Genomic DNA, 13437 nt, shown 5'->3' on the forward strand with positions numbered 1-13437 from the left:
ATATATATATATATATATATATTCCAAGCTCATATATCTCATCATATGTAATATATTGTAGTAAATTATTATAACTAAAAAATTATGGTGTGTTTAATTTTCTTTCACTAATTACTACATATTTTCTAAAGACACAGTGTTTGTCAGGTCGCTACATAATCAACTTAAATCACTCAAACCCACCATGCCATGCATTTTATTCCAATTTTTTGTGATAAAATAATAGACAATTGACTAAATAAACATCCTCTAAAGTTACAATAAAAATTTTCAAGTTTTTCTCACAATTTCCGTGATTTTTATTCAATTTTTATCGATATCGATATTTCCATCGATATATCCGTGTTTTTGGACCATCGATATTTCCGAAACTCTCAATATTTTAGACCTTGATCGGTACTACAACTCAAAAGTGTCAAGAAACACACCATCATTCACTCTGCTACTCTTAATTTTGGAAGATATTCATCACCGTTAATATTGAAAAAGTTTATGATCCAACTTGCAAAACAAAATCACGTGAACAATCGAGATTAAAGGGAATAGAATGCATTGTTGACAAGATGAGATTACTTCAAATATTATGACAACTGAGAAGTACAATATCCGGTAATCTTTTTGGTAATTCTTTAAAAAATAAAAAGTAATTTTTTTGGTGTTAATCTTGTGTTTACATTTACGTTGTTTTGAGATTTAAGAGTTGAGTACTTTTTGTAAAAGACTCACTAATATAGTGATTTTTGAGCAATTACTTATCCAAAAAAGGCCTTGAGTTCGAGTCCTAAGATCCATATAGTATGTGTGAGGAAAGGTCATTAAAAAAAAATTGTTAAGCACTTTTGTTTGGAGTTTAATATCAAAATTTAGATTCAAAAGAGAATCAAGTCTATCAACCGACCCATATTGTAATAGTCTAAGAGCAAGTCCACCATAGTAGGCCTGCCAGGGCAACAGGCCCCCCCAGATGAAGTTTGGACCTCAGCGCAAATAATTCAGCCCAAGCAAGCCCTGGGTCCCACCAGCCCAGGCAAGCCCATGGGCAAATTTTGCCTGGACTGTTGCCCTCGGGCTGCTGACGTCAGTGCCTAATTTTCAAACTCTTTTTTTACTGTTGGCGCTTGGAATACATGTGCCAACAGTTAAAAAAATTTGAAAATCAGCCGTTGACGTCAATGCTGACCCACCAGCCCACATAGCCCAGCAGTTATAAGCCATGTGGCTTCTCCTAGAGCCTCCGATAAAAAAATCTTGCCTAATCCAACAGTTGTCCAATTTTTAGCTTAAAAAAATTGAAAAAAATATCAAAAAATTCTGGAAAAAAAAATCTGAAAAGCTTATCAGAATTAATGGTTTTTTTTTTTAAAAAAAAAGAGAAATAAAGTACAATGAATAGTATTTGCCCTTGCCCTAGTTTTTTAGGATGGAACAAAAAAAGGCCGAAAAGATTGCCTTTTGGGGTGGACATGCTCTAAAACTAAAGGCCCGTATAACAAAAGCTGGTCATTTTTCCTGAGGGCCCATAAGCTGAAAAAAACCCCTGTGGCGCTCCCACATGCCTCAGCAGCGTCGCTGACCAAGTGTTCGATAAAATTCCCGAAAGAGAAAAAACCCAAAACAAAGCAAAACATGGGCAGGAGAGGAGGAGCCAAGAGAACGGGAAATACAGCATACGGGTCTAACAACACCATATCATTGAGAGAAGAATTGACAGGCAAGAAGCAAACCAAGGGACCCGCCGTCAACGCCAAGTCTGCACTGAAGCTCGAGCACTTGCAGAGACTCGCTGTATGGGCTGGTGGGGAAGCTTCTGTTCCTTCTCTGGGTGCCTTCTTCGCGCACACGTTGGCCTCTGCTCAGGAGGCTCTGGGCGTACCTCCTGACCCATCTCTGTTTACTTGCCAGAGGTATGTGAATTTGTTTTGCTTCCTTGAATCAATTATGGAAAATATAATTACCCAAGAAAACGAATTAGCTGAACTGGTTTTATAAAATTTGTTCTTGTTAGTGTATGCATATTGAGGTGGTTGTTGTTGTTATAAGTGCAGTTAGTTGCAAAGTATATGGCTTTTTGAGCTCAGTGTTGGAGTTAAAGTTTATGGCTTGATGCAATTGTAGTAGGTTGCAGACCAAAAGGGTTAATGGGTTATATTAGGGCGGGTCATGGATGATATGTTCTTTAATTGATAATTTTGTGGTGGGCAATTTGACTTTGTTATGCGTAAGTGTTTGAGTGTTTAAATTGTTGTTGGGAAGTAACTAAGAAAACTTGTTGTTTTCCACTAATCGTTGAATATTTTGTGATCGAAAGCTGTTGGAATGGTTGGGTCGCTTGTGTTAATAGTTGTTTGCTGTAAGAGGGCTGCATTGTTGGTTGTAGTTAATCTGTCCCAAATGCGAAGTGAGCGTCTTGGGTTGTGGGTTGGTTAGAGCTATGCAAAAGCGAAAGAAACTGGCTAACCGTTTTAGTCCAATGCAAGTGGTTGGGATTAGATTGTATTAGAAATTTTAAAACCAATTGCATTAGATCTGCTGTACCAAAATTTGGAACCAAACCAATTCAATTGTGACAGGCAATATAAAATTGTATATCTTTATAAAGAGTCTTAAGTTTGGTGGCATTGCATAATTTTCTCACGAAGCTTGTCCACCCTTGATTATTATCAGAGTCCAACATCATATTTAGCTTAACCATACCCACATTGTCTTGTGATGCTTATGTAAGTTACAATCTACCTTGATTAAGCTTAGTACACTACTACACTGTACATTAGAAAGATAAAGATGGAAACTTATTGTTATGAATAGGTTTGAAATTGTTCTGCATGCTAATGGGGCAGCATTGTAGGTTGCAAAGTAACTTTGTAAACGTATTGAATTACTGAAATTCCTAATTATTTCAAAGTTCTACTTGAACAACATACATATAGGATTCATTGTCCAAAGTCAGATATATAAACTAAGAAACATCCAACATAGTTTAGGGTTGAAAGATGGAGAGAGAATAGGGTTCTGACTCTATTGACCTGAAAGCCTAGCCAGCTACATGTAAGTTTCTTACTATGAGTTTAATTTGTTTTTACTTTTCAGAAAGGTTATTATTGGTTAAACCATGAAAGATAAACAATCACTCCGAATTGCATCCGTTTCAATAAAGTCGATTGCTAACAAAGTTCTCACCAGCAGTCATTGGGGTGTTTTTTTTTTTTTGCTTAGTCATTTTGCACCATATATTAGCATGAAACATGAATCTTACAATGGCATGCCTGGTTTTGTGCTTTTCTGATGCTGGCATCTCCTTTCTGTTTTCTTAGAGCACACAACACAGATAAAAGTATTAATAAACCTAGGTTTTGTGGCTTTTATTTCACCAATGTGGGTTTCTTTGGGTCATATTTTCGTTGAAATTAAAGTGCTTTTGAGATAAGCTTAGAGTTCAAGTCATTCTAGTTTCATATTTTAAAGTTCCCATTGAATCAACTCCGAAAGCGAAATGAGTCAGCCACTATGCACATCCAAAGTTCTTGAATCGATTTGTCTTTTAGATGCGTGCGATGTAGTGTAGCCTTGTAGGCTTTAATTTTTTTCCCGTGCCTTCTTGAAATGAATGATATTTCAAAGTCTCTAGAAGGTACAAAACTCTGATCAGCATTTTACTGTTTTGCAGATGTGAAACAATTCTTCAGCCTGGCTTGAACTGCACTGTTCGAATTGAGAAAAATAGATCAAAGAAACGACGAAAAAGTAAGAAACCAACTAGTTTCTCTCAAAACAATGTAGTGTATACATGCCACTTTTGTTCACATCGGAATTTGAAGAGAGGGACTCCACATGGACATATGAAAGTGATATGCCCCACCAAGACCAAAACGACTTCAAAACTGAAACCTGCTAAATCCATTTCCCAGAAGTCTGTCAGTTCAAAGAAGAGCATTGTAGCTGAAGATGAGGTTAGGAAAGCAAATGAGATAGCTGCATCAGAAATAATTCAAGCGAATGAGATAGCTTCATCAGAAATAACAAGAGAGATTCAAGCAAATGAGATAGCTTCATCAGAAATAGCAAGAGAGATTCAAGGGAATGAGACAGCTTCAGAAATAGAGAATGAGACAGCTTCATCAGAAATAGCAAGAGAGATTCAAGTGAATGAGACAGCTTCATCAGAAATAGCAAGGGAATTTCAAGAGAATGAGACAGCTTCATTAGAAATAGCAAGAGAGAATTGTATTGTGGAAACTTGGGCAGATGAAGATGAGGTTACTATAGTGAATGAGATGGCTTCTTCAGCAATGGCCGGGGAGATTCCAATGGTGGACAGTCCTGAAACTCCAAAGGTGAGGACTGGACCTACTTTGTTACTTGGAGGGAAGAGGAGAAAGCGAAACAAATCGGTGTCCAAGAAACCAGCTGAACCTGAAAACAGTCCTAACCCGACAGATGCAGAAAACACTGGCAGCATGTCAAACAAACGGAGGAGAAAGAAGTGGACTAGTTTGAAGGAAATCGCTGAAAGCAGTGAGCACAAGAACATCCGAAACATTAGTGATTTGACAATCCCTTTCTTTGTCTAAGGTGCATAGCTCCATATGGCAAGTGGAATCAGTGGATAACACATTTTGTAGCTTGGCAGTAGATCAAATTTTGAATGATATAAAATATCCCCTTATAGTTCCCTTTTGTATTCATACGATACCTATCAGCAAACTTTTGCTTGCTTGTTTGTTTTTCTAATTATTTTACTTTAAAAGAATTTTCACCATATTTTTTCTTTTTCCTTCTCAAACATAAAATGAGTCGTTGTGTATGCATGAATGCAACCTTTTTAAGGCATGGCAATAGCACAATTTGAGTATAAGAAAGAAAGTGTGAACCGATGTTTGGGGATGCATTTTGTAGAGTTAAAATAGCTGAGCACAACTTGAAAAGTGTGTCATGCATTATAAAAACGTTTTTGGTTGAGGAAGGTGCTTTTTTTATTTTATAAACCACTAAATTTTTAATAAAAAAATTCGAAAAAAATTCTTAAAAAGCGCGTACAAGTAAAAGTGCGGTTTAAAGAAGCAGTTAAACTTATCTCAAATGCTGGGGCAGAGCTCTTATTTACTGTTGGCATTCACGTCTAACGGTTGTTGGAATTTCCCCTCAGTAGTCACCGCGGGTAATCACAGCCCACTAACTCATCATCACCGCCACGTATTCAGCAGCGTTCTCCAATCCTATACAGTTAACCACACATCATATAAAAACTATCCCTCCGGGAAGATTGTACCTTCCGGACAATACGTTGTCCTTACTTCCTCAACACGTGGCAGAAAAGGGTAATTTCGGCGTTTACGTACACCTTTGAAGCAAAAAATAGTATCTCCATTTTCTACACTTGCTTCCAGACCAAACGGACCGGCTGCCGTCATCACCTAAAACAAGATACACGTGGCCGCTAATAGTGGCAAATCCGAAATTCCAGTAAACTACAAGCCCATTTTCAAAATCCCCAAGTGCGTTTATAAACAGCGGAGCGACACACGTCATCATTCTGAGAGCTCCCTAGTCTGAGACAAAGCAGAGACCGAGAGAGAGAGAGACGACGGGCCCTTGACATCGATCACACCCACCAAACCGCACCGTTTCACCTCAGAATGGGGAACAGAAGGTTCGCGCAGGTCTCGACCAGCGACGACGAAGACGACGTCGCACCGCAAAACCAGCAGTTGGAGGAGGAGAACGGGTCGTCGAAGAAGAGGAAGCATATGAAGCTTCGAGAGGGAGAAGAAGAAGAGTCAGAAGAGGAAGAGAAGCACAAGAGTAAGAAGAGGAAGGGAAAGAAAGGGAAAAATGTTAGGGACGAATCGGCGTCGGAGAGCGAAGACAACGAGGAAGAGCCACAGCTAGAGGACGCGAAGCCGATTGGCGAGGTCGTTAGGCTTTCAGGGAAGGGGAGGGGTCGCAGGCAACACTACGAGGCGTTTGAGTATGACGGCAACCGATACGACCTGGTAAGTTTGCGTTTTGGGCTCGGGTTTTGGGAGTTTGTGTTTATTGGTTGGGTTTTAGGGCTTTGATTTATCGATTTCATGGTGGCTTATTGAACGCATTGTTTGATTAATTGGGATAAATTGAAGAACTGTTAGCAATTGTGAATTTTGGTTATTTTGTTTCTTGACACTTTCAGTTTGGGTTTTGATTGTTGAGTTTGTAGGGTTTGGCTGATTCGTTTGGTGGAAAAACGAATGGTTTTGATTCATTGCTTCACAGATACATAAATATTTACTCTCCATTGTTTGGAAAGTGTTGTTTAAGTTGGCATTACGGTAGCATTTACTTTCGGAACTTCTTTGTTCATTTATAGGGAAATTTAAGAAACTAGAATGTGATTTTTCAGTTTCGTCTATGTTTCCCTCCCTGAGAAATGTTTTTTTTCCATGGTGTGGGTATGTTACATAGACATGGGTTGAGTGTCAGATGTGGGTATTTGTCTAAGCTTCAGGTTCACCTGTTTTCCTTAGATTTTTCTATTTGGAGCAGCCGTACCATTTTCATTGTCTTGTATCATTGACATGATTAAGTTGGGGTAAAGATTGAAGTTAAGTGTCTATGTAAATAATTTGCATTGCTTATGTCTTGCTGTTGGTATAATGTATGCATTCCTTACATACGGAAGATTCTAATCAAGTGTTATATTTGTCCTGTGCAATTGCTGCACATTTGTATGCTCTGAAAATGTTTTACAAATGTTGTTGTTTCTTAAATTTCTCTATTGCTGCTTGTTTTTATGTACTGTCTTCCTATTTTTCTTCTTGATATTGTGGTAATTAGGTGTTTTTCTCCGTATATCATTTTGAAAAGGTTCAGGTTGAAAAACTTTCATTTTCTGGGAATGGTATCACTTTGTTTATTTCATTAATTTTTTGGTGCTGATCCTGTAATCATTTTGTAGGAGGATGCGGTTCTTCTAATTCCCGAGGATAGAAAACAAAAGCCTTATGTGGCAATTATTAAGGTACTCGCTTTATGAAATTATCATACGACTTTCCTTGCATGGATATTAATTGTGTTTTTTCAAGGCACATACACATACGTTATTGATGTAAGTGGTAAACAGTATCGAGGTAAAAAAAGGATGAGTCCATAGATTTACATACCCATGCAAGTTGTTTAGTTGCTTCTGTGTCATTTCAGTCTCTGGGTGAAGGAAGATTTTGTCTCATGTATTGTTCATCACTTCTTTCTCTGTGATTACTTTGTCCTCACCTTTTCCTATTAAATAAAAACCTTTTGCTTGATTATCTGCCTGGAAAGTCTTGGTATGTTGGTTTGTCTTAAATACATGTATTCTTGCCCTTTTTGTGGGCTGCTAGCCAATTTCCTAATGTAACCCAAACATGTTTTTGTGATGTTATGGGCAGCATGTTTATTTTCTGATTATTTTCATTCACTTACTTTCTCCTTTACATTTACAACGACTTTATCTTTAATTTGTGACTGCTGGAACTGGTAATTAACTAGGATATAAGTAAGACCAGAGATGGGAGCATGATGGTATTAGGACAGTGGTTTTATCGACCTGAAGAGGCAGAGAAAAAAGCTGGTGGAAACTGGCAGTCACGTGACACAAGGGAGTTGTTCTATAGTTTCCATCGTGATGAGGTTCCAGCAGAATCTGTAATGCATAGATGTGTGGTGCATTTTGTTCCTTTAAATAAGCAGCTACCAAGTCGTAAACAGCATCCTGGCTTCATTGTGCAAAAGGTGTATGACACCCAAGGGAAAAAACTTTGGAAGCTGACAGATAGGGATTATGAGGAAGATAAGCAGCATGAGATTGACTTACTAGTTCAGAAAACTATTGGAAGATTGGGAGATCTTCCTGATATAGAGACTGCAGATACCACCTTTAATCAGGATGAGCAGTTCAAGACTAAAAGAAGTTTGATAAAAAAGAACATATCACCCCTTGATGTTTCTAGGGTGGAAGAAGCAATAACTAAGCCTGGTCAAAATCAAAAAGCTGAAACTCCTGGAAGCAGGACTAATTCCTCAGAATATCATTCCATTTTAGTCAAGTTCATGGCACTAACTGGAGACACACATCGTGATAGATGGTTGGAGAAACTTCTTGAAAATATTAGGCATGCATGCAATTCTGCTGACATCACGAACGGAGATGAAAAGAGGAAATCTGGTTCTGATGATATTGCCCATGCAAGTGACTGTAAGTCCCCAGAAGTTGGAAATGGATCTCATAATCTCAAGGTATGGAGTACATTCTTTTTCCCACTCAAGGTATATATATATATATATATATATATATATATATATATATATATATACAGTCCCCTTCTATTGAGGGATCCCTCAAATAATTTTATTTGAGGGATGCCCTTTAGGATACCCTATAAATTTTTTTTCAACGATCCAAACAATCTATTTTTTAGGTCTTCATTCATAGATCATCCTTACAAAAAATTAGACAAATCGGAAACAGTTTCGATATCTAATTGTGTCCTACAAAATCAATGAACACGGTGCTTCAAGAAAGTACTAAAATTTCAAGAACTCAATTGAATGATCAAATGATATCGGATTCAAGTGATTTTTTGTAGAGATGATCTTTGAATGAGTATCTACAAAATAGATGGTTTGGATTAGTGAAATACAATCTGGAGTGGGCCCTACAAGAGGTGTCCCTCAAATAAGCTTATTTGAGGGATCCCTCAATGGAAGCTCTCTGTATATATATATATATATGTATATCTTTTTGGTTTTCGGACGAATGGGGTGCATTGAAAATCAGGAGTGGATGGGCGAGGAGATGTTATACCTTATACCTCACACGTTAACTTTACTGTCTCATACAGAGTGGCAAGTCTTTTCACTGGCCAGATGATGCTGTTCGTGCAGTTACTTCTCTGGAAAAGGCCTCTCATGAGTCTCTCTCCTCAGATTCCACGAAGTATAACCAAAAGTTGCGGCAACTGTGGTTCAATATCCAGGTCAGAAGGCTCTGTGTGCTTATATGCTCTTGTTTGGTTTGTTTGAGGTCAAGGCTTTTTTTTAATACTATTTGCTGCTGAAGTCTATGTTGAAGATGTTAATGTCTTCAAATGTCTTATGTTGTGCTTATATTTCTTCTATTTTTTGCAGAGAAATTCATTCCTAGCCCGCCGGCTGCTAAATCAAGAGTTGGAACCTTTAACAATAGTGAACATGTCACCTGATGAGCTAAAGGTATGGTCTTTATCATGCTTTGGTATATAGGTGTTCAGTTTTGAGATGATTCTCAAGGAAGATAAATTCTAATTTGATTTTGATCAGACTCAGTTTCCTTTAGCTGGATTTGTCACAATGGCCATTTTTGTAACATCTGTGCTGACTATGTCGTCCTTCTAGTCTTACTTAGTGAGGCTAAGACAGGGGGGATGGAAAGTGTTTATGCTGTCAGCTTAACTGGTCTCAAGTAGGCATTTTATTGGGTGATGGAAGCATTGATGTATTGTTACCACATGTCTCTTATGAATTTTGTGACATTCCAGTTATTCTATTCTTCACACCTCTGTTTGTTACCCCGTGTCCAATTAAACCATTAGAAGCATTACTTCGGCTATTGTATTGGTCGTATTTTATGTAAGCCTCTGGTTTGATTATTTGGGTTGGCCATGATGAACTTTTTTTTTCCTTCTTCTTTTCTGTTTCCAATCAGATTTTTTTTTGTTCTTTTCTAGCTCCTTACAAAATATGACCATGAGTACCTTTTTCCTTAAAAGATTGAAGAGTTTTAAGGTACTTTTTTTTTTCTGTAGCTCTACCAGCATGATTTTCAAAATTCATTTCTATTTGTTTCTAGAACTTTTGTGAGTTTATCTTCCTTTCCACCTCCTTCCTTTTTTGTATGGAGTAGGTCCAGTAGGCACACATGTCGTATATCCCTAGATGTTGTCTTTCTTCGGGTAGTCCATGTAAAGTTTCTAAGAGAATAACTTGGCAAGTGTGTTCAACTGGTGGAGGTATGTTGATATGTCTGTCTATAAAATCAAGGAACTTCAATTCCTTGTGTGGGAGCGGAAACTGGAATTCCGATTTAAAAATTTGTTCGTAACATCCAAATAGGTCTATTTTTGTCATGGGTGCCTCGGTTTTGACGGGTAAGGGACTATTGCCTGAGATGGTTGTTCATGTGCAACAAAGGCCTTGTGTGGGTTCAGAAACTAAAATTTGTTCGTAACATCCAAACAGGTCTAGTTTGGTCATGGGTGCCTCAGTATTAATGGATAAGGGACAATTGCCTGAGATGGTTTGTTCATGGGCAACAAAGGCCTACGTATTAGACTTATAGATTTAATGATTATGAAAATTCCAATGATATTATGATCTCAATAGCAAGGATGGCATAGAGATCCATGTAAACCATTTCATTTCTGTTGAATTAAGGCATAGTTGAGTTGATTTGTTCTTTTTATTTTGCGTCTTTTAACTAACAATCATAAGATATACTGAAGGGTTAACTCCTTGGATGTTTATGCGTGAAGTTATTCTGGTTTTAGTTGGATTGCAGGAGTAGTTGAAGAGAATGTTTACATTTAGTTTTAGCCTTATGTCAAGTTTACTTTGATCAAATTCTTTTGGTATTTATGCTTTCACTCATTTTATATGAATGTTTCCAATTGTGCAAGAATAGAATAAATGGTAGTGTGCTTCCCTCCGCCCTGGGTTGAATATGGTATCTTGACATGGCACGTTTTGAGACTCAATGGCCAACATTTAGTGTATGCAAAAGTATTTGTGATTTGTTTTATATCACTGCTCTTGCTTCAAGGTTTTCATTTGTCTTTAAATATGGCCCTTTAACAAACTTCAGGAGGGTTTAACGGCTGAGGAGAGAGCAAAGAAGGAGCCTGATGACTGGGAGCGTATGCAGGTCTTTCTATTTGTACCTGAAGTTGATTTTGGTTACCTTGCACTCTGCAGTGCATAGGTTTTGCGCACATTATTGACTTCTTGCCTATGAAACAGATGACGGATGCTCGTTGCTCAAGATGCTCTGAGTTCAGGGTGGGAGTTAGGGACATCATTCAAGCAGGACATGGTGCTCGTTATCAGGTTGGTGCATTTATAAATTCTGGATGAGTGCATGAATCATGGAAAATTCTGCTTCTTCAATAGGTCAAATTTGTTTAAAATAATTTTTATTCATCACTCTTTATAGGGCCTAATATATAATATGATATGAAATGGAGAGGTTAGTGGCAATTACTTTTGCCTCTGCATTCTGCTTTTTAAATTGGGATAATACACTGGTAGAAGCAACGCTTCATAATGGCTAATGTTTGCGGAATAAGTCTGGTGTCCAGCACTCCTGCTCCGATCAAAACACCCAAAAAAAAAAAAACAAGAAAATAAAATAAAATGTTTCTAATGTCATACCAGTTCAGGATTAGGGTTGATTTAAGTAATCTGAAAGTCATGCCCACTGTCTGTAAGGCAAGCATCAACTATGGCGGGGGATTGTAGCTTCTCCCTTTGGAATTCCAACCCCCTTTTCCTCTTTAAATTGTAATATTTGGATGTTACATGTGGATCAAAGCCGATGATCCCCCTAGTTGCACCAATGCGATCCTTACATTAGTTGTTCTGTTTGGTTTCTATTTTTGCCTCATGTTGCCCGTGGTCATAGCGTCCGCCTTTGGAGGTTGCTATTCAAAGTTTGAAATTTCCTGTGAATTCTAACACCTCTCGAGTCCCTTAAGTCTTGTTATTTTACTCGTACTCTCTGACTAAAATGGGTGGTAATGACCAGCTCATATGTGTGAGTTTAAGTAAGCAGATGCTTATAGTGGATTATGACAATATTTTTATGCTTATATGTAGAGATAATGCAAAGAATTTTTTTTTCTGCTGCTTGAAATGTTATAACTGATTATCATTCATGTTGGACGATGTTAATATTCGAACCCAGACAAGTAACATGATGGATGGAAAATGCCCTAACGATGATTTCATTAAGAAATTGTCATTGAGTATACTTGTAGATTAGATATTTGATAATTTGTTTTTATTAAGTTATGCAGTGTGTTTCAAAGGTAATTTAGATTGTGACACAGCTGTAGCATTTGTTTCATTGTTGCAACTGGCATTTTACTCACTACATTTTTGCTTTCAGCTGGAGTGTATTGCCTGTGGCCATTCGTGGTATGCCGCTCGGGATGCAGTTTCGATGCTCACAATTGATGCACCTAGTTCTAACAAGAACGTGGGTACAGCTCCATTAGCCACTGCCAAATTTGAAGATGTTGAGAAGAAGCTGGTGAGTCCTCGTGAATCTGACAAGGCAGCAGCCAAGGACACTTTGAAAAAAACAACAGAAGCATTTATGCCAGTCTTGGATGCGCAAAGATCATTTAGTAAGTCTAGAAAGGAAGAAAATTCAGAATCAACAAAGAAAGCTGAGTAGAAATGTTGGGCAGCCTTCATAGTTTTGTGTTTAGAAAGGTAGGTTTATCAATTTTCTAGGAAATTCTGAGTAGTAGTAGACTTGTACAGAACTTAGTATACCCATGCATATGCTAATCGATGGTTTTCCCCGACTCGGCGACAGTTTTAACCAAGTTAAATATGTTTCTTCACATAGGATATACCCCTCTGCCCTGAGGGTTTAGCGTAGATAGTTTTAACATGCTCAAGAGCTGAAATTCTGTATCTGCTGTAGACGCTCCAAATTAGAATAGACTGACCGGATGTCAGAATATAGATGAGAATTGATGTCACTAAGTTCCAGACAAGTAATGGAGATGGCCTTCTACCTGTTTTCTTTGTTCTGTTGATGAATTTTGTTGCTTTCGAAGTTGCTTGTTTTTGGTTTCTTACAGTGGGATATTCAAACTACTCTAATCAATGATCACTCTCCTGACTAGTTGGCCTAAACTGAGATACGCATGTTTCTGTGTATTTAGTTGTGTAACTTATGATGTGCCCATGTCTATTGATGATTGGTTTTAAGACACACATGCTGTGGCTGTGGGTCATTGCATATTTCTGATATTAAATATACGCGGTTGGTATTTGGTAAACTTGTTAAAGATGAAAATCGAAAAGTGAAGAAAATATTAAGAATAATACAAATTGTAGTTAGTATCTGACAGAGGTGGGTGGAGCTCAAATGCATCTTGGATTGGATTATTGGTGGCTACTTATTATTAATAGTAGAGCTCATTGGAGCCTAACCTTAATGAGAGTTACCAATTGTAGGAGGTTTTAGTTGAAATTGTAATGAAGTACTTTAAGGGCTTTCTTACCTCTCATGACCTGCTATTGTGAGATTTATTTCTTACATTTTACTTTTTCCTCATGAGAGTTACCACTTACCACAATCTATTGGCTAAAGGCTGACCTAGGAAATACAAGTTTTGAGAGGTTTTTGTTTTTAGAACAAAATTATTTACTTAAGTA

The 13437-nt window shown here is 37.6% G+C and overlaps 2 protein-coding genes across 2 annotated transcripts; both read left to right on the plus strand.

Annotated features, from left to right (window-relative positions):
- On the plus strand, positions 1419-4765 carry LOC18776114. The gene is made up of 2 exons (XM_007210731.2): positions 1419-1904; positions 3665-4765. The coding sequence occupies exons 1-2, from the start codon at positions 1627-1629 to the stop codon at positions 4566-4568; spliced, it is 1182 nt and encodes a 393-aa protein (XP_007210793.1). The 5' UTR covers positions 1419-1626; the 3' UTR covers positions 4569-4765.
- Positions 5528-12810, plus strand: LOC18777602. The gene is made up of 8 exons (XM_007210814.2): positions 5528-5990; positions 6932-6994; positions 7501-8247; positions 8853-8987; positions 9139-9222; positions 10850-10909; positions 11005-11091; positions 12152-12810. The coding sequence occupies exons 1-8, from the start codon at positions 5634-5636 to the stop codon at positions 12440-12442; spliced, it is 1824 nt and encodes a 607-aa protein (XP_007210876.1). The 5' UTR covers positions 5528-5633; the 3' UTR covers positions 12443-12810.

The sequence above is a fragment of the Prunus persica genome, chromosome G5, assembly GCF_000346465.2.
Source record: "Prunus persica cultivar Lovell chromosome G5, Prunus_persica_NCBIv2, whole genome shotgun sequence".
NCBI classification, from domain to species: domain Eukaryota; kingdom Viridiplantae; phylum Streptophyta; class Magnoliopsida; order Rosales; family Rosaceae; genus Prunus; species Prunus persica.